At 39.3% G+C, this 18048-nt stretch overlaps 3 protein-coding genes and 1 non-coding gene across 4 annotated transcripts; 2 read left to right on the forward strand and 2 right to left on the reverse strand.

Moving 5' to 3' along the window:
• The first annotated feature begins 904 nt into the window (after positions 1–904).
• On the forward strand, positions 905–3957 carry mtrf1 (mitochondrial translational release factor 1). The gene is made up of 9 exons (XM_073870593.1): positions 905–1413; positions 1597–1685; positions 1764–1845; positions 1928–2035; positions 2333–2505; positions 2629–2746; positions 2831–2967; positions 3112–3210; positions 3323–3957. The coding sequence occupies exons 1-9, from the start codon at positions 1122–1124 to the stop codon at positions 3455–3457; spliced, it is 1233 nt and encodes a 410-aa protein (XP_073726694.1). The 5' UTR covers positions 905–1121; the 3' UTR covers positions 3458–3957.
• A 1017-nt stretch (positions 3958–4974) lies between these two features.
• Positions 4975–9261, reverse strand: wbp4 (WW domain binding protein 4). Its single transcript, XM_073870589.1, has 10 exons — positions 9119–9261; positions 8901–8973; positions 8768–8830; positions 8068–8188; positions 7743–7922; positions 6855–6961; positions 6708–6783; positions 6423–6628; positions 5609–5811; positions 4975–5480 (listed from the first exon to the last, which is right to left on the reverse strand). Coding segments are annotated over exons 1-10 (1248 nt in total). The 5' UTR covers positions 9121–9261; the 3' UTR covers positions 4975–5263.
• Positions 9262–9408: 147 nt separating this feature from the next.
• Positions 9409–9480, forward strand: trnae-uuc (transfer RNA glutamic acid (anticodon UUC)). Its single transcript has one exon. It is a non-coding gene; the product is annotated as a tRNA-Glu (tRNA).
• Positions 9481–9609: 129 nt separating this feature from the next.
• Positions 9610–17906, reverse strand: slain1b (SLAIN motif family, member 1b). Its single transcript, XM_073870588.1, has 8 exons — positions 16770–17906; positions 16030–16151; positions 14510–14620; positions 14249–14392; positions 13724–14038; positions 11841–11984; positions 11381–11657; positions 9610–11123 (listed from the first exon to the last, which is right to left on the reverse strand). The coding sequence occupies exons 1-8, from the start codon at positions 17090–17092 to the stop codon at positions 11048–11050; spliced, it is 1512 nt and encodes a 503-aa protein (XP_073726689.1). The 5' UTR covers positions 17093–17906; the 3' UTR covers positions 9610–11047.
• Positions 17907–18048: the final 142 nt, after the last annotated feature.

The raw sequence follows: 18048 nt of genomic DNA on the forward strand, positions 1-18048 counted from the left end.
CGTGATTTCATTGCTTCGTAGGCTAAAGTTAGATACCCTGCCTTTAATGAGTTTGAGAAGTGATGTTTTTTTAGTGATGTGTTTAAAAGTTTGAACTAATGCACTGTTGGATTTTGTCAACTTCCCCTTTCACAGTGTTGCATGATAAGATCAGTCAATTTATAAAGCTTTGCCTCTCCTGTTTTTGATGTATTGTTGGCTTTTAGTCGACCATTTCTTCTGTCGCATTTAGCAGAGAAACAGATGTGTATATCTGGAGTGCTTTCAACACTATACACTACATTTTTAATATTGATAGGTGTCATTATTAATCAAACAGGTTTCATCATAAAGCTGTTAGGTGTTTATCTACAGCATTGAAAATGTTAAAGTTGCCCGTGGTCAGTGTTCCAGTGGGTAACAGAAGTATAAAGATCCCATGAAAAAAAGCACAAAGCAAGTATGTATGGTTTAGTGTATAACTGCTTACGATATCTACAGTAAAGAATTATGCACAGTGTACAGATGTTTTGCATAAACTACACGTCCCAGAAACCACCGCGCTTGCCTCTGGAACCGTTCCGGTGAGGCGCGTCATCAAACTGCAGCTGCACGTTGATGTTTTTTCTCGTTGAAATGTCAGTATTTGACAGATTCATTAAAAATAAAAACGAACGCTATAAATTAATATTTTAATTGATAGATATTAAATATTTTTTTAAAAAATCGTTATACATTAATAAACGATTGTAGTAAGTTCATTGTGAACAGCGCTGACAAAAGTAACCGATATCACGTGGCAGTACACTCTACAGATCATATACAGTTCACACACCGTTATTAAATAACACATAAATAAAAACCTGAAGAACTGAAACAGCAGAAGTTTTATTAATTAAGACAAATAGTAACTGACCAATCAGAGACGACGATATCCGCAACACGAAGGCCCGCCTTTTCCAGCATGCAGCATGTGAATGTAAACGTGTGGGTTATTTTAACAGGATTACTAACAATACTTTGTCAGATATAATCTTAATGAATATATTTTCATCTAAGTTACATTATTGTCCATCTGATAAATGAAAGGTGATGTAGTCTGAGCTGACGGTTTAATAACACGTACGGGCTACTGATGGTCGATGGCGTCTCTTCTGCGCAGACTCGTGCCGCTTCAGACTCTAGTAAAGAACTGCAGATGGAACTTTAACAAATCTGACGATGTCCTAAAACATCACGCTGTCCAACAGCACATTAAACGCGTGTTAGATGAATATAAATGTATTTTAACTCGTTTAGATCGCGAACAGGTGAGTGAGTCTGAGCGGAGACTTTTAAATCATAAACTGGTTGAAGTGTCGCAGGTAGTTAACGCGTTTGAAAGAACTGAACTAGCGATGAGTGAGGAGACTGATATACGAGCTCTCATTCACAGTAAGTACCACATAACAGTTTTACATTCATTCAGAAAGACTTTGAACTGCTGAGCTAGTAACACATGTTTCTTAACCAACTCTTAACTACCCCAGTACTAAACCCAGCCCTAAACTCTGAGCGACATGATGAGAGGTTTTAATGACAGATGAGTGATTGTTTGTGATTGGTGTTGTGCTCCAGACACGAGAGCAGAAGATCGTGAGATGCTTTCACTGCTGCACGAGGAACATGAAGACATCAGCAGAAGATTAGATGAGCTGAAGAAAGAGGTTTGAAAAACAACTCATAAAGAGAAAACTGTGTTGATGATGAAATGTCCCAGTGTTGATGTCAATCAATGCTTTCAGCTGATTCAGACTCTTGTTCACGCCGATGAGCACGACAGTAGAAACGTCATTCTGGAGGTGGCAGCAGGAAGAACCACTGGAGGTTTGTCAGGTTTTTACTTTGAGAATTGAAAATGTTTATTTCTGTAAGTAGTTGATGAATAATTGTGTCTGTTTTGTTGCAGGAGACATCTGTCAGCAGTTTACCAGAGAGATGTTTGATATGTACCAGGGCTTTGCCAGCTACAAAAACTGGGACTTTGAGATTTTAAATTATACTGCAGCAGATTATGGTACTAGTTTTATCATCATCATCTATTATCACCTGAGCTGTGAGTGATGTGATTGGTGATGTCACACCTGAGCTGTGAGTGATGTGATTGTTGATGTCACACCTGAGCTGTGAGTGATGTGATGGAGATGTCACCAGAGCGGTGAGTGGTGTGATTGATGATGTCACCTGAGATGTGAGTGATGTGATAGGTGATGTCACACCTGAGCTGTGAGTGAGGTGATTGATGATGTCACCAGAGCTATGAGTGATGTGATTGGTGATGTCACACCTAAGCAATGAGTGATGTGATTTGTAGGCGGTCTTCATCACGCAGCTGTCCGGCTCTTGGGGGACAGTGTATATCGCTGGTTAAAGTTTGAGGGCGGCACACACAGAGTTCAGAGGATTCCTGAAATCGGTCTTTCTTCTCGCATGCAGCGCATTCACACGGGAACCGTAACCGTTATAGTCCTGCTGCAGCCGGATGATGTGAGCCAACTTAATAAATTCGTTTTTTTATTCTAAGATGTGTTCCACATTTTATATCTTCATTGTATTTGAATAAGAGAATAATACATTTTCTGTCATCTTTAATAATAACCGTGTACGCAGGTTGACATTCACATAGAGCCGAAAGACCTGCGAATAGACACGTTTAAATCCAGAGGAGCAGGCGGTCAGAGCGTCAACACCACTGACAGCGCAGTGAGAATCGTTCACCTGCCCACAGGTACAAACAGCATTCGGGGATTATTTTATTGTCATTGATGCCGCTGGAGTGCTTTAATGTTTAATGTGGATTGATTTGTTTCAGGGACTGTAGCGGAATGTCAGCAGTATCGCTCGCAGTTACAGAATCGTGACACGGCCATGCGTGTCCTTCGAGCGCGTCTGTACCAGAGCTGCGTGGGACAGCAGAGAGAACGGACACGCACCTCACGAAAACAGCAGGTCTGTCGCTGACAGTCAACAAAATACACAACTAGTTTATGTGTCTGATACCTGCATTAGCTGTGACATGTGATGAAGATCAGGGATCAAAAGATGAAAATTTGATCGATAAAATCTGAATAAGCTCATGTGTTCATGTGACAGGTGGGCTCTCGATCGCAGTCAGAGAGAATCCGCACGTATAACTTTAGTCAGGACCGCGTGACGGATCACAGGATTGGCTACGTGACACGTGACATCAAGGTAAACCAATGAATCTGACACACAGGTGTATATGTTGATGTAATAAATGTGAATGTACGGTGAACATGTGAAGTTTTTAATATTGTGTGTGTGTGTGTTGTGTAATTTCCAGGAGTTCATGAGAGGAGGTGAGTGTCTGGAGGAGGTGATCAGACTCCTGCAGGAGCACAAAGACAGAGAAGCTTTATTTAAACTGCTGGAGAAGGACAGTATTAACACTGATCCAGAGTCAGAGATTAAAACATGAATGAATGTGGAAGTCTTGTGAACGGATGATTTGGGATCAGAACTTCATATTGAATTAGACTGCAAGAGGCTCCTCTCGGTGAAAGGACTGTGAGTTTGTGATAAAGGAGCGCTCTGATATAACAGCAGAAGGTTTAAAGATAACTCACAGTCACATATTTAATGACTCTCATGTTCAATGTTGTCTTTATTATTTGTTTGTCTCTCTTGTTGTCAGTAAAGTGTGTTATATGTAACTGGGTTATGGTTACTGTGTGTTATATGTAGTGTTAATCTCAGTCAATGATATTTTAACACTATTTAGTCTGCATTTAAAACATACATTTGATCAGTCTGAAGAGAAACTCATGTTGGTTATGTAGGGTGCTGCTCGGTCAGTGTTGGGTAAGTTACAAAAGAGTACTTAATGACTTATTACTAATAACTTTCTAAATCCTATTTGGTAAATGATACAAAGATCAGCTTAAAACGGCTCAAATAAATAAAATGACATCAATTCTTCTGGTCACACTTTTTAAGGTCAAAGTCTTACAATTAACTAACTATTAACTACTTTTGCCTCAATATACTCCCAATTACTGCTTATTAATTCTTCGTAAAGTAGTTGTTAGGTTTAAGTATTGGTAAGAATTGTGTAGGATTAAGGATGTAGAAGAAGGTTTTCCAAAATCAGACATTAATATTTGCTTTTTAAATATTACTAAACAGCCAATATCTCAGTAATATAAATACTAATAACCAACTAGTTAATAGTGAGAATTGTAAACTACACTAAAGTGTTACCATTTTTCTTATTAACTATTTTAAGTGAGAAAGAGACATAAAAAACCTGCTTTTTCACCTTAGACTTTAAGGGGCGGTTTCCTGGACAGGGTTTTTTTTTAAGACAGGACTTAATTAGGAAATATAACTAGTTTTAACAAACATGCCTACTATTTTGAGGCTAACCAAAGAGCATTAATGTATTTTAAAATATGTCAGTGCAAGTTGTTTTCAGTTTGGACAGCTCTTACATTTATTTTAGTCTAGGACTAGTCTAATCCCTCTCTGGGAAACCGCCCCTATATGTTTTATATATCATTGATCTAGAGTCCATACACAGGATTTACTTTAATTACATCAGAAGTTACTGTCATTAAATTACTGGGAAAATAAGAGTTAAAAGGCAATTCAGTTACAGTAACTTATTACTTAGTAACTAGTTCCACCCAACACTGTGCTGCTCGGTCCAGGTGACTTTCTGATGATGTGATGATTGTTGTTGGGTGTGGAGAGCGAGCGAATATCAACTTCAGCACAACACACATTTTCCTATCAGACACAAACATGCTAGAAAAGATCATTTCTGGCGCCGATTATTTATGTAATATCTGTACCATATGTTGATTTGGCACCTTTAAGTATTGACTAACCATTCAGTTAGAAAGAGAAGAATTGAGAAATTATTTGTCCCTGTTGAGTTTACCCATCATTTACAAACATTACATGATATTTACTCAATTGAGGCGCACACTTAAACTCCTTAAACAGGTAGAGAAATGTGTAATCTACCTATGGCTTTAATTCATAATGGCAAGAATAAAAAAATACTCTAAAACACCTTCACAAACCAGCCACAAAGATTTTCAAACATTTATGATCGTATCTAAATCTGACTTCTGTATAAAAAAATCATATTCTGATGGTGACCGGATGATAATTTATAAAACAAACATCATACATAAAGAAATCATCTGCGCAGTGATCTTAACAAGCACACGATGATGTGAATAAATGTCTTGAGAGACAAACACTGCGTTATTAAACTCTAGTCATCATCTTCTCTCTGTCGAAGACTCCTGGATTTTCCATTCTCAGTCTTTCTCTTCTTGAACATAGCTCCTCCAGCGTTGCCTTCCTCACCATGACCCAGTGAAGTGATGGTGCGCTCCTTAAATTTAGGCCGTGGCTCAGGTGCGAGGTCCGGTGCAGCCGGCGCAGTGACTGCGGTCTCCGTATGCGGCAGCTGCAAATCCACTTTCTCACTGCAGATGAGTACAGAAACACACGAGCACCTCATCACTATAACTATTGACTGAATATATTATAATCAAACAATGATGCTGTCTAGTAAGTAGTTACTCAAGGCTGTGATATATTGTGAGGTTCTTACTAGGGATCATCCTCGGGCTGGATTTGTTCCCAGGCTCCATATGGATTTATCTTTCTGGGTTTCTTTGCTGGAGTCACTTTGACTTCGACTACAGCAGGAGCAGACGTCACAGCCTCCTCTTTCTCCTCCTGGTGTTTTTCTCCATCACTCACTTTCTGTCCTCCATCATCACCTGATGTTTGGTCCGGCTCTTCCTTTCGTTTCTGTCAAAAACAAACACGTTTATTTCCTGAAGTGTGTTTGGTCATTTCTCCAGACCATCAGTGGCTGTGTTTACATGCACATTTTGTCAAATCAACTTAACTTAATTTAATCTGATTCCAGATTATGAAAATACAGTTGAAAACATTGCAATCAGATTAAAATGTTTATTTACATGTTCATTATATATTATCCCAACCAAACATCTGGGAAAGCCACAGCCAGGGTTGCCAGGTTTGTGTATCAAAACCAGCCCAATGACTATTCACAGCCCAAATATCAATAACCAATGAACAAAATCCTTTCATCTTTAACCCGTACAAAAAAATCAACTGAAATGGTTTTAAAGTAGCCCAAATCTGAACTCTGCCAAAACGCAGAAGACTTGGCAACACATCATCTCTCATCGAGTTCCAGTCAAAGTTGAGTTCACCTGATGATCGGATCACAGATCAGACTACACCACACCTTTCAATACAAAAGAAATTTGCATCTGATCGACCCGAATAGTATCGATTAAGGTGTTTACATGAAGGCTTTTGAATACGATTGAGCTAACTATACGATAACAAACAGATTATTTGGTTGCATTTAAACGTAGGTACTGTCTCACCCTGAAGCTGATCTTTGGGACTTTGGTTTGTTTTGCGTCCGCTGGCTCTTCTTTTGTTTCTTTAGGAGATTCAGAGTCGGGTTGAGGAGGAGCAGCATCTTTTTCAGAGGGAGACTCTGGCTGAGGAGGAGGAGCTTCTTCCTGCGTCTCCTCATGAGAAGATCTGTCCGGTGTGTTTAAATCATGAGGTTTCTCCCAGCTGGATTCTGCTCAAAAGAGCACAAAATGTGTCATTGAATGAGTTCTGCGTGTGACCTGAAACATCAGTGTGTGTTTGCTGCTCACCGCCCGTCTGTGTGTTGTAGTAGTACGTGTACCCGTCAGGGCTCACAGCTTCCATCCATCCACCGCCGGAGATAACCTGTGAAAGACATCGTTCATGTGCTCGGCTCCAAACACACAGATTAAGAGCTGAAGAGTAAATCTGTGTACCTGCATCTCGCCTGTGCCCGGTGGTAGTAATAATGATGATGATGGTGATGAAGATGAGGATGATGTGCTCCCACCCTGAAACACGTCTGGGTTCTCCCACTGAGACTCTGAGATCAATGATTAAAAATCACATCAGCAAAGTTTCATATCGAGAACTTTTTGGGGCAGTTTCCTGGACAGGGTTTATCTTAGTCCCGGACTAAAACACATGGTTGAGCTGCCTTAATTTGAAAAAGGACCTTGCACTGACATATCTTAACATATATCAGTGCCAATGTTTTGTCTCAAGATGCACACCAGTATTGTTATTTTGTAACATATGTTTGTAAAAACCACTTAAAAAAAACTAAGGCATAGTCCTGGATTCATCTAAACATTTTTTATCTTAAGCAGGACTAGAGCTTAGTTTAATTATGAAATATAAGTAAGGAATAATTGACGACGGGCCGTTGAATTATAAGATAATAACACACACCCAAGATGGTTATTCACGGAGTGCCGTTACACTGCGGGTGTGCATTATTTTCAAATAATTCAAAGGACCGAAGTCAATTATTCCTCTTATGGTTACCAGAAATATTGCTCTGGTGCCTATTTTAAATTTTTAAAGATTAGGTGTGCGGTTATTGAAAAATAATCAACACCCATGGAACATTTCTCGACAATCAGAATCAAGCATTCAACAGCCCCGTGGTATAACAAACACGTCTTACCAAAAACACTACTTGTGTGCATCTTGAGTCAAAATAAAGGGCACCGATGTATTTTAAGATATGTCAGTGCAAGTTGTTGTCAGTTTGGACAGCTCTTATATTTGTTTTAGTCTAGAACTAGTCTGATCCCTGTCCGGGAAGCCGTTCCTTTGAGTATTAAGGTGTGATGTGGTACCTCCTGTGATGGTGTTGTAATAATATATTTGTCCATCATCTGTTCTTCCTTCCACCCAGATGCTTCCCGTTTGAATCTTTCTGCTCTCTTTCACTTTCATTTTACCTTTAACTTCAAATTTTTTTGATTTTGTCTGTGGTTTAGCTGGAGCTGGAGCAGGAGCTGGAGACAAACTTTCACCTGTACACAAGAAAACAATGAGGTTTTTATCAGAAATGTCTCAATCTGAAACATTAAAAACCCTTAACTGAATGAGAAACATTTATGTGTAGTCGTCTCATGATGCGAGTGTTAAATATGGACACTTAACATCATCTAAATGTACCTGCTCCTGTGAGTCTCTTCAGATCTTCTTCATAAGCTTTCTGAGCAGCTTCTTCCATCGCCGCAAACTCCTTTGACATCTTCTTCTCCTGTTTGGCTTTTGCGACGCTCTTTTTCTTAATCTGTCGTTCAACATTGACAAGAAGACACAGAAGCGTGACACAAACATTGCTGTCCAATAGGACAGCGTCTCTACAGACACGCGCACACTCTTATCATCATACACATGCTGATCTGAAGACAGCAGCCAACTTTCTGTTTACTACTAACAGCACTAAACACCAGCACATGTTGCCATACACAAACTAGGATCATATAGTATGCACACTAAGCACATGTGCAGGCGTTCTCATACTATGTGAAAGTGTGTAGTATATGACAGAGCAGAAATAAACATCCCACAATGCATTTACTGAACATAATAATGAGGTCAGGTCAGGATCTGGGTAATAACTCTTTACTCTGTATAGCTTATATACTACTGCTCTTTAAAGAGAGAAGGTAAAATACAGTTTTTCAGAACAAACTATGTTTGAACTCTTGGCAGAATAACCCAAAATATAAAACTCATTGTGTCATGTTGAGCACGTGCACAGTAAATGTACTGCAGTTAAAAACGTCTATCATTGAATTACTCGTACTGTTTGGCATTATTTTAAATTCAGTACACAGACAGGATTTAAACCGAATCTCTCTTTTACCTCCTCGATTTTGGCCGCAACATTTTCCTTGTGATTCTTCCCTCGCTCGTGAAACTCGATGCACTGCGTGAAAAAGACACAAAATCATCACTCGTGTTTATAAATAAAAACCTGAGCTGTAATAATAACTTACGGGTTTGTTGTCTGCGATCCAGCATTTACAGTACTGACAAAACTTCTTCGGTTGTGATTTCCAATAATCAGCCCTATTATTGACGTAACGAGCACACAAACACAACACGTAAGTTATATAAACATAAACAAACCCGTGTGTGCATTTACACTGAAAGCTGAAAAGATGCGTGCTTGTTTTATTAAGAATGTTATCAGTCACTAGTACGTCTTACTTACATGTTTAATTATTATAATGAATAAAAACTTCAGTCTCCTGCACTTAAATGTGATCACTCCCTACATCACTAATGTCACCTCGATATGACGTCACGAAGCGCGACAAATTTGCGACGGATCATCACACATCCTCGTTTTAAATTGTAGGATACAAAAATATACAAAATACTCGTAATCGCATTTTATATTCATAAACAATACGTTAAAATAGATCCGTTCATGATGTCATAGATCGTACGTGATGATGTCGTAGTAATAATTACCCAGCAGCTCTATTGGCACTCGACACCTCCCATATGGTCTAGCGGTTAGGATTCCTGGTTTTCACCCAGGCGGCCCGGGTTCGACTCCCGGTATGGGAAGTTAATTTTTTTCATATATTTATGTGATTATTTTTTATGTACTGAAGAGTTTGCGCTTGAATGTGACCCATTGCTGACGAAATGTTTAGTTTTTATAGTCAACTGAACTTGGAAGAAAATGACGAAAGGTTGTAAGGTGAGAGGCTTTATTAACTCTCAGAGGAAAAACTTTAACAAAACGGCACGAAACATTCATACATTACGTCACAATAAATTAACAAAACAAAAGCAACAAGCAAATCAGTCTTCATCATCCAACTAATAAGTTTATCAGACAAGTTTTTAATAATGTTAAGAAACTATAAAATACAGAAAGTCTGTTGACATTTTTACATTTAGCAGAAGATTTTGTCTAAAGTGACTTACAGTGCAATGTACATTTCATCATATGTGTGTGATTCACTGGAGTTTTTCCATAATATCAATCAAAAATCAATAAAAAATCAATACAGTACAGAAGTCAACCAGCAGCAGATTAATGGTTTAATTAGTATTGGTTAGTAGTTGACAATAGTAGAGTGAGAGAGTATTGAAGTGTTTAAACACACAGACTGTCAATACAAATAAAACATTATTATGACTGTAAATACTGACACACCAATTCAAATATCAAAGAGGAAGAAAATATAATTAATTTATAAACCCAGAAACAAAATAACAAACATAACTAAAAGTAATCTGCTACATCTGTGGCCATTATTTAAGAAAATAAACATACAAGTGAAAGTCTAACATGAAAGAAATACAACAATATTAACAACAATCTAAAGTTCAGCTGAATAAAAACACAAGACTTGGTCCATATACACAAGAGTGAATGTTAAAGCAACACTATGTAGTTTTTTTTTACCTTTAAATAATGTCTCTAAAATTATTTCAGTGATAGAACAACTTTTAACTTAACAAATTGTATTGTTGCTGCAACATGAGCAGCCTCCTAGCTGCTACAAGCACACTCTGAAAGTGTCGGTGGAGCGTAGAGCACACAGCCCCGCCCCTCCCCCTGCCTGCAGAAGAGTGTCTGATACCAGGAACTGTTGCGCTTTTCAACCACATGGGGGAGCCGTAAGTCATTTTTACATGGAAACTACATAGTGTTGCTTTAAGTGTGTGTGTGTGTGTGTGTCTATAAAAAGGTTTGTTGTTGTTGATATTATTATTAATGGTATAAACACATCCACATCTAAAGAGTTCTTTACCTGTAAAGAGTTAAAAACCTGATGAAATCTGGTTAAAACCTTTTGAATGACAAAAACTGTATATTTAAATAACATTTCAAGTTGTTTTATTTCAGCAGCATGAAGGCGTTTTTATGCCCAAATCACTCCAAGGTTTTCTGACAGATCTTCATTCACACTCATTGTTTTGCATACAGAGCTCACATTAAGAGGAAGATCTGATAAATAACTGTATGGACGTCACTCCTGGTTATTTGACTCTGATCTCAAGAACACTTGGTGAGAAAGAGAGAAGCCCTAACCAGCAGGGCGATTCTTAACCCGTCCCGTTTACACGTCGCTTCATTGCTTCAGTAGTTAAACCCTGACCTACATCTCTCTCAGACCGGTTAGTAACATCCGTCACGCCAGCTCCCATCACGCAGAGCGCTCAGCGTCATCAGACTCTTTGGTGGTGTCAGCAAACTACAGACACAGAGAGAGACGACAAGAAACAAAAGTCCCAGAGGTTACATTGAGAAGATAATAAATAATCATTTGATTCAGAAGAATGCAGTAATATAACATCATATCAGATATTGTACAGCCTCATCTGAACAGATTAACTTCTACAAGATGGACTCACTTCTTCATAACTAAAATACTTTTAATCCTGTTAAGATGAAAGATGCACTGAATATCAATCTCTTCATGAATGAAACCGTGAGGAGATTGATTCTGACCTGCGTACGGGTGTAGCGAGTTTGCTGCGAGGGGTCGAGCCGGTCGATACGAAAGACGCCGGCCGCGGCAGAGCGCTGCGTGCTGGGATCTGAGAGCCGCCGGCTTTACTCGGCTGTGGACTCCCAGCGGTGGAGAGAGATTGTAGACTGAGTGATGATGTCATGGATGAAGAACCCTTGACGGTTGGGCTGACGTAAGCTGTGGCCTTCAGAGGTGGACGAGATGAGAAGTTTCCAACACTTTGAACGCGATGACGCAGCTGCCCAGGAGACGGCACTTTACACGAGACAACAATAAAACACTTTTAATGACACCTATATTAGTATTGTGTCGTTTTCAAACCAGTGCAACTTTCATTCATTCCTAAAACACAAAAGGTAAATCTATCAGTAATATCTGTGTCATGCAGGTTTGAATAGAAGTGAATAGATGTTAACAGTAGAGTATTTGAAGACATACTGGCGGACTGAAGTTGTCCTAGTGCAGCAGATGAATCAAAGCTTTGACTGTTCCTGATGGATGAAGATATTTGACTGACAGGGATTGAGATGCTGGAGACGCTCGGAGCTCTCAGGAGATTTGGCAAACTCCTCCTCAGCTTATCTGAGAAAACAACACTTCCTGTTAGTTCAGCCAATCGCAGAGACAGAAATACTCCACCAAATATCTCTGACATCAGATTAGAGCTCAAATGATTTATGAGGATTGAAATATGATTACTGACAGCTGCAGATGTTAGTATTGTGTGTGTGTGTGTAATAACATTAGTATTATTATTATTAACACCGTTTAAGCGTTGTAATCCTCATGCTAAACAAATGCAAAAAAGCTGTTGAGTATTTCAGGGCCAAACTCACGCCTCCTCTTTCCTGCAAGTTTCAGAGTTTTTTTCTAACACGGGTACCCGTTACGCATCAGTGACCCCATATTCCTTTTATGGGCACTTCCCCTGGAGAAGCACACCCACATGTCAATCAGAGTGAGAACATAATGATGAGGACGCTCACTAGCATTTATCTTTCTAGTAGAAGTCACAGACATCACTTCACACGACAGCTTGTTTTATATCAAGACCTAACAATGACATGAAAGAAGAAGAAGTGTGTTTTTAGACGTAAGGAGAAGAAAGTCTTGTTAAGCTTTCCAAGTAAGTCAGCATTATAAAAAACAACGTGTAAATGAACATTAAATCCCCAAATCACTGAAGTGATCCGACACCTTTACCTCTAGCCATAGAGGGCGCTGTTGTCATGAAATGTTTGACAAAGGCTTTCACCAGAAAATACTTTATTACTAAACTTGAGCCATATTTCGCTAAAGAACTCTTTTTTATTTATGTTTTGGTTAACTAATGTTTTTGTTGAATTCTTAATGTAGAACTTGTATTATTTGTTTTACAAGAGTATTTATGTTTATTTATACCTTTATTTTGAAATCTAAAGAAGTGTGGAGGTGCTGTTCGTGTATTTCTGAGTGAAGCGTCATTCTGATTGAGGCTACAAAAGACGAAAGGTGAAAGTTTGTGTACATGCCGTGAAAAAGGTTTTCTCCACCTCTTAGCTCCTGGCTGACAAAGGACACAATGTAGCCTATTGTTTTAATTTTGTAATGTTTGGTAAACTTTGAGAGACTCATGTGTTTATTTAACTCCTTGTTCATCTCTTAATAAATCTCATCTGAAGCTGTTAGTTAATGTTTAGCGGGTCGTTTGCATATATTTGCTAATGTTGCTCCCATAAGCAGAACACAGAGTATTAATGACTTGTTTCTGTTGATTGCATCCTAGATAGTTTACCACAAAACTGTCTTTATTTGGTCATTTTATATATTTTATCTTTTTCTTTAAATTGAGATTGTGCCAAAGCTAATTCATTGTTAACTTCAATGTTTAATTTAGCTCACATTGCACTTTAAAATTAGATTTTTGTCATTCATAAAATCATATAGATCTTTCAGGTAGGACTTAAACTGTCTAAAACCTTTTAGTAGACTTTATTAGCACTAAAGACTGTTTCTGTCAGTGTTGAAATAATTCATATGATTAAAGGGACACTCCACTTTTTTTGAAAATAGGCTCATTTTCCAGCTCCCCTAGAGTTAAACATTTGATTTTTACCGTTTGGTTCAACTGATCTCCAGGTCTTTTAGCATAGCTTAGCACAATCCATTGAATCTGATTAGACTATTAGCATTGTGCTAAAAATAACTAAGGCAGTGTGTTATTACATTAGCCTGTATACTTAATTTCAACAGAATGAAGGACTAAAACTTAACATCACTTTAAAAAGATTTCATCAACTGCTTTAAACTTGAGAGAAAGCATCAGCAGTATCTGGACTCACCTGAGGAGATCCTGAGGTCCGTCTGCTCGCTGGAGGACGTGGCGCTCGTGTTCGAGGCAGATTGAGGTTGGAAGGGTGAGACGGCGGTGTACTGCGGTCCGCTCCAGTCCCTGACGCTGCTGAAGGTGTGCGAGTGCCGAAGAGATCTGGCCCGACTCAGACGCGGCTGTGGGGGAGGCAACTGATCGTAATCTTCATCGTCATCCTCTTCTTCCTCGTGTGACTCGCCTCGCTGGACAAACTGGAAGGAAAAGCTGGCACTGCGACGATTGTGAGAAGACGAGGATGAGGTGGTGGCGAAATCTTGACGCAGACCTGAGAGGAACGAACGTTCATGATCGATTGACAGAAAACCTTCTTTTCATTCATTATATGACAATCAAGATTCTCCTCTGAACTCTCACTGCTGTAATGTAAAATAATCTCATCATTCTTGATACTCGTTCCATCTGGACACATGTAATACCAAATATCATTTCTTTAATCTTTAGATTTTTAGATGACTCTGTAGTTTTCTTGACTTACTCTCCTCTTGCAGTCGAGCCATCACCTGAACATCAGTGAGATCCTGTAATTTATAACTCAAACTAAGAGAATCATCATCAGACATCACGCTGACATCACAGACGTCTGGAGACACCTGACTGAGAGGACTGCGTCTAACACCACCTGTGACCATCACAAACATCATAATCATCACATCATTCACCAAGATGAAGGACAAGACAATGATGTCAGTACACTGTATGTCCAGTCTTAACGTTAGGATGTTTTATTAAAGTTTACCTGCTCTACAGGAGTCAGGTGTGGAGGGTTTAGAGGAGGTGCAGAGAGGAGAAACTCCAACTACACGAGCACGAGGATAAGCAGGAGACAAACCTGACCTCCATCTGTTCACTGAAGAAGAGAGACCGAGTTTAACACCATGTTCATCACTAGTAGTTGATTTGGACCATCAGTAGATGTTTACTAGTTAGTTTAACAGGACTGAAATCTACCAAAGCTACATTAGAGATGATCAGTTGTGTTGGAGAAGGTCCAGCAGAGCATCAGTCAAACACACCGAACCAACATCATCTGTGTGGAGTCTTAAATATATTCATCCAAGAAATCCAATGATGATTATAATTATAATTAAAGCTCCAGATCTTTCTGTGTTTTTGAAGCTTTGATTGTGTTTACAGTGCGCAATGTAACATGTGTTCATGTTTCACATGTAAAAAACACAGTATTTTTCACACAATGTACTTATCTGTATAGCGCTGTTTTCACTGTCCTAAAAACGTGCTGATGTCTTTCTTATCCTATGAAGTCCCTCCTTCAGAAATACCTAACGAGTTCTGATTGTGTAGTTTGTTTAGTGTGTTGTGATTCGACAGCATCTTAGCTTAGCAGAGCCGTTTGAGCCAAAGCTGGCGACTGACGTATTCCTGTGGGCGGAGTTTAGTCAAAAAACTGTTTTATTGACATCATTAAAGCATGAAGTAGAGGGCTGTAGTCCAAACCGGCCGTTCGCTGTAGGCTTTGAAAGGTGAATTCTTTTAAAGAAAATATATTTTGCCTGGTAGTGAACTTTGACCTTTATCATTTTGCAGGTATTACTTATGCTATTATAGCAACATTACACACTAACTAGGGTTTAAAAATGGGATCAGGAAGAACGTGACCTTTAAACTACTGAGGAGATTTTAGTGTCTGTAGAAAACATGAATGTAGATTTCTAACCGTTCTGCAATAATGAAGTGAGATGAAGAAGAGAGCGATCTGTTATATCTTCATGATGGAACATCTCTTCTTGTTGTTTTGAGAAAGCATCTAATCTAATGTCCTAAGAAAGGTTTTTGCTCAATGCTGGATCTTTTCCTCCACATCAATGATAATGCTGTACAAGGGATTTAGCATGAAGAGCTGAGCACTGTTTCTATGGTTACCGCTACCGCTGGTCTACAGGATGAATATAGCAGCGAGTATGAGACCGGAGCAAACAGACGACCCAAAATCAGATGACTGGGTCTCTAGTTATGGCTTGATAACATTACTAGTCTTTGTAAAAGTGTCATGATGTTGATTTATTTAGAGAGAGAAGAATAACACACTTGTGTGTAAATCTTTCAATTACAACCGTTCCAGACTGAGATATGTCTGGCACACCTGCTAACATTTACATATTCACGTGATGCTCCTCCCCCTCAAACCCTGATGATTGACAGGTGTCGCTCAAAGACTGTTAACTGAGCTCTTCAAAGAGAAGCTGATAAATCAAATCTCTTCTGAATCATAAGAAGAGCATTTTAATCTCAGCTCACCAGACTGCAGTGTTTGTTTGCAGGTATTCACATCTGACCGCTGCTGATCGAGAACCCGCCGACACCAATCCAGAGCGCTGGAAACTTCACCGGACCACAGAGACCTCGGGGACACATAAAGCCTGAAGAGAGAGAGACACACACACACACACCAGAGATTTCAACTCTTTTCAGATTAATTTCGAGTCACTAATCTTCAATCAGACGATTTGCTTTTCATGCCATGATGTCCTGTAAACAACACAGACGCCTGATAGTCTTCAATTTACACAAATATCCATGTTTAACTCCTCCTCTTATTGCTGCCACAACACAAACTTGCAAGTGCAACAACCTACTAAATATTCAAATGTTACTCTTACAGAAAGACCACAGTAATCACATCATCAACCTTAACCATTAACTACTACTGCTTAAACCAGATCACAAATGAAGATCATCTTGCATCTCTGTCAGTTACATTCATTTCACTTTCTTTCTGATCAGATGATTGACAGACGATATTTAGACTACTGTAAACCAACTCATACACAGATCACATGACAGGTGAAGGAGTGAATGCGCATGTGTTAAATCAACCTGGTTAGGATTCAATCTGTTGAGAAAAAAGTGCACTGTGTGTACACTCGTTTAAGGATCAGATCAGAAATCATTCTGGTTAATGGTGCTCAACATGATGATGATGATGATGACAGAGGAACATGATTGACAGGTGACAGTAGACATTCATAGATCCTCACCAGGTCTCCTCAGACTCCTCGTAGCTCGGGAAGATGATATCCAGATCCAGAATCTCCAGTTGGTCCAGAAGCGCGCGGGGCTCTTCATCCTCGTCCTCCGCGGCGGAATGCGGCTGGAAATACGAAAACGGATCATCCGAAGGGAAATAGTGATATGCGAGGTTCGATGCCGGACTCGGGACGCAGCAGGAGCTCGCGGGCGGCGCGATATTCGCTCGGCTGCGAAGCTGCTCGTTTTGCCGTTCGAGTTTTCGCACGAGCTCCTGCAGCTTCTGGACCTCCAGCTCCGCGCGCACGTCCGGCATCAGCACCGCCGCGTCCATCCGCACCGAACCCGCGCGCGCACACACAACCACCAACGCGCGAAATAATGCAGGAGCGCGCGCGCTCCACTAAACTGTGCGCGTGAGATTTTCTGCCAATGAGCTGCGCGAAACGAGCGCGAGACCGTCTGACTATCACCTCACTATACACACACACACACACACACACACACACACACATTCTGGTTTCCATGTTTTGTGGGGACATTCCATAGACGTAATGCATTTTATTCTTTACAAACTGTATATTTTATTGCCCTTACCTATCCCATTCTCTAACCCCAACCATCACAGAAACCCTTCTGATACTTTACATTTTCAAGAAACATCATTTTGTTTGATTTATTAGCTTATTTCCTCATGGGGACATCAAAATGTCCCCACAAGGTCACAAAAATACTGGTATTACTATCTTTGTGGGGACAATTGGTCCCCACAACGTGATAATTACCAGGCACACACACACACACACACACACACACACACACACACACACACACACACACACACACACCTTCATTTAGTGACATGAGGAAATATTGCAGTATAGCAACAATCACCATTTAAATAATAATTTGTTGAAAAACCCATCATAACAAAAAGACATCTGAGAGACCAGTAAACCAGTAAACCAGTTTATAATCAAAAGTAAATGTGTGTTAGTTTGCAGCTTCAGTGTTTGAGTTGATGTTAAATCTGCTGTCAACATTTATAACATTACAGAAAAAAACATCCAGCACTCTTTACAGAAACAGAATCATTATAATACATGAATACAGTGTGTAAACTCAATGACATGTAACTTAAAGTAAAATTAATCCTTTTTAAATATTATCTACTCCATAATGATTCAAACTTTGCCCATTAATAATTAAAATAAAATAATGAAATCATTACTAAAAATCACTACAATAAATATCACCAAATGACATCATCATAATTTGTGTCCCAGTCTG

This window comes from Misgurnus anguillicaudatus, chromosome 8, assembly GCF_027580225.2.
Source record: "Misgurnus anguillicaudatus chromosome 8, ASM2758022v2, whole genome shotgun sequence".
Taxonomy (NCBI): domain Eukaryota; kingdom Metazoa; phylum Chordata; class Actinopteri; order Cypriniformes; family Cobitidae; genus Misgurnus; species Misgurnus anguillicaudatus.

Coding starts and splice junctions, on each gene's coding strand:
- mtrf1 (XM_073870593.1), top strand. CDS start 1,122: ATGGCGTCTCTTCTGCGCAGACTCGTGCCGCTTCAGACTCTAGTAAAG. Junction 2,747..2,830: donor AATCGTTCACCTGCCCACAG/GTACAAACAGCA, acceptor GATTTGTTTCAG/GGACTGTAGCGGAATGTCAG. Junction 2,968..3,111: donor GCACCTCACGAAAACAGCAG/GTCTGTCGCTGA, acceptor TTCATGTGACAG/GTGGGCTCTCGATCGCAGTC.
- wbp4 (XM_073870589.1), bottom strand. Junction 6,784..6,854: donor CGGGCACAGGCGAGATGCAG/GTACACAGATTT, acceptor TGTCTTTCACAG/GTTATCTCCGGCGGTGGATG. Junction 5,812..6,422: donor TCCCAAAGATCAGCTTCAGG/GTGAGACAGTAC, acceptor TGTTTTTGACAG/AAACGAAAGGAAGAGCCGGA.
- slain1b (XM_073870588.1), bottom strand. CDS start 17,092: ATGGACGCGGCGGTGCTGATGCCGGACGTGCGCGCGGAGCTGGAGGTC. Junction 14,621..16,029: donor CAAACAAACACTGCAGTCTG/GTGAGCTGAGAT, acceptor TCTCTTCTTCAG/TGAACAGATGGAGGTCAGGT. Junction 11,658..11,840: donor AGGACAACTTCAGTCCGCCA/GTATGTCTTCAA, acceptor TCTCGTGTAAAG/TGCCGTCTCCTGGGCAGCTG.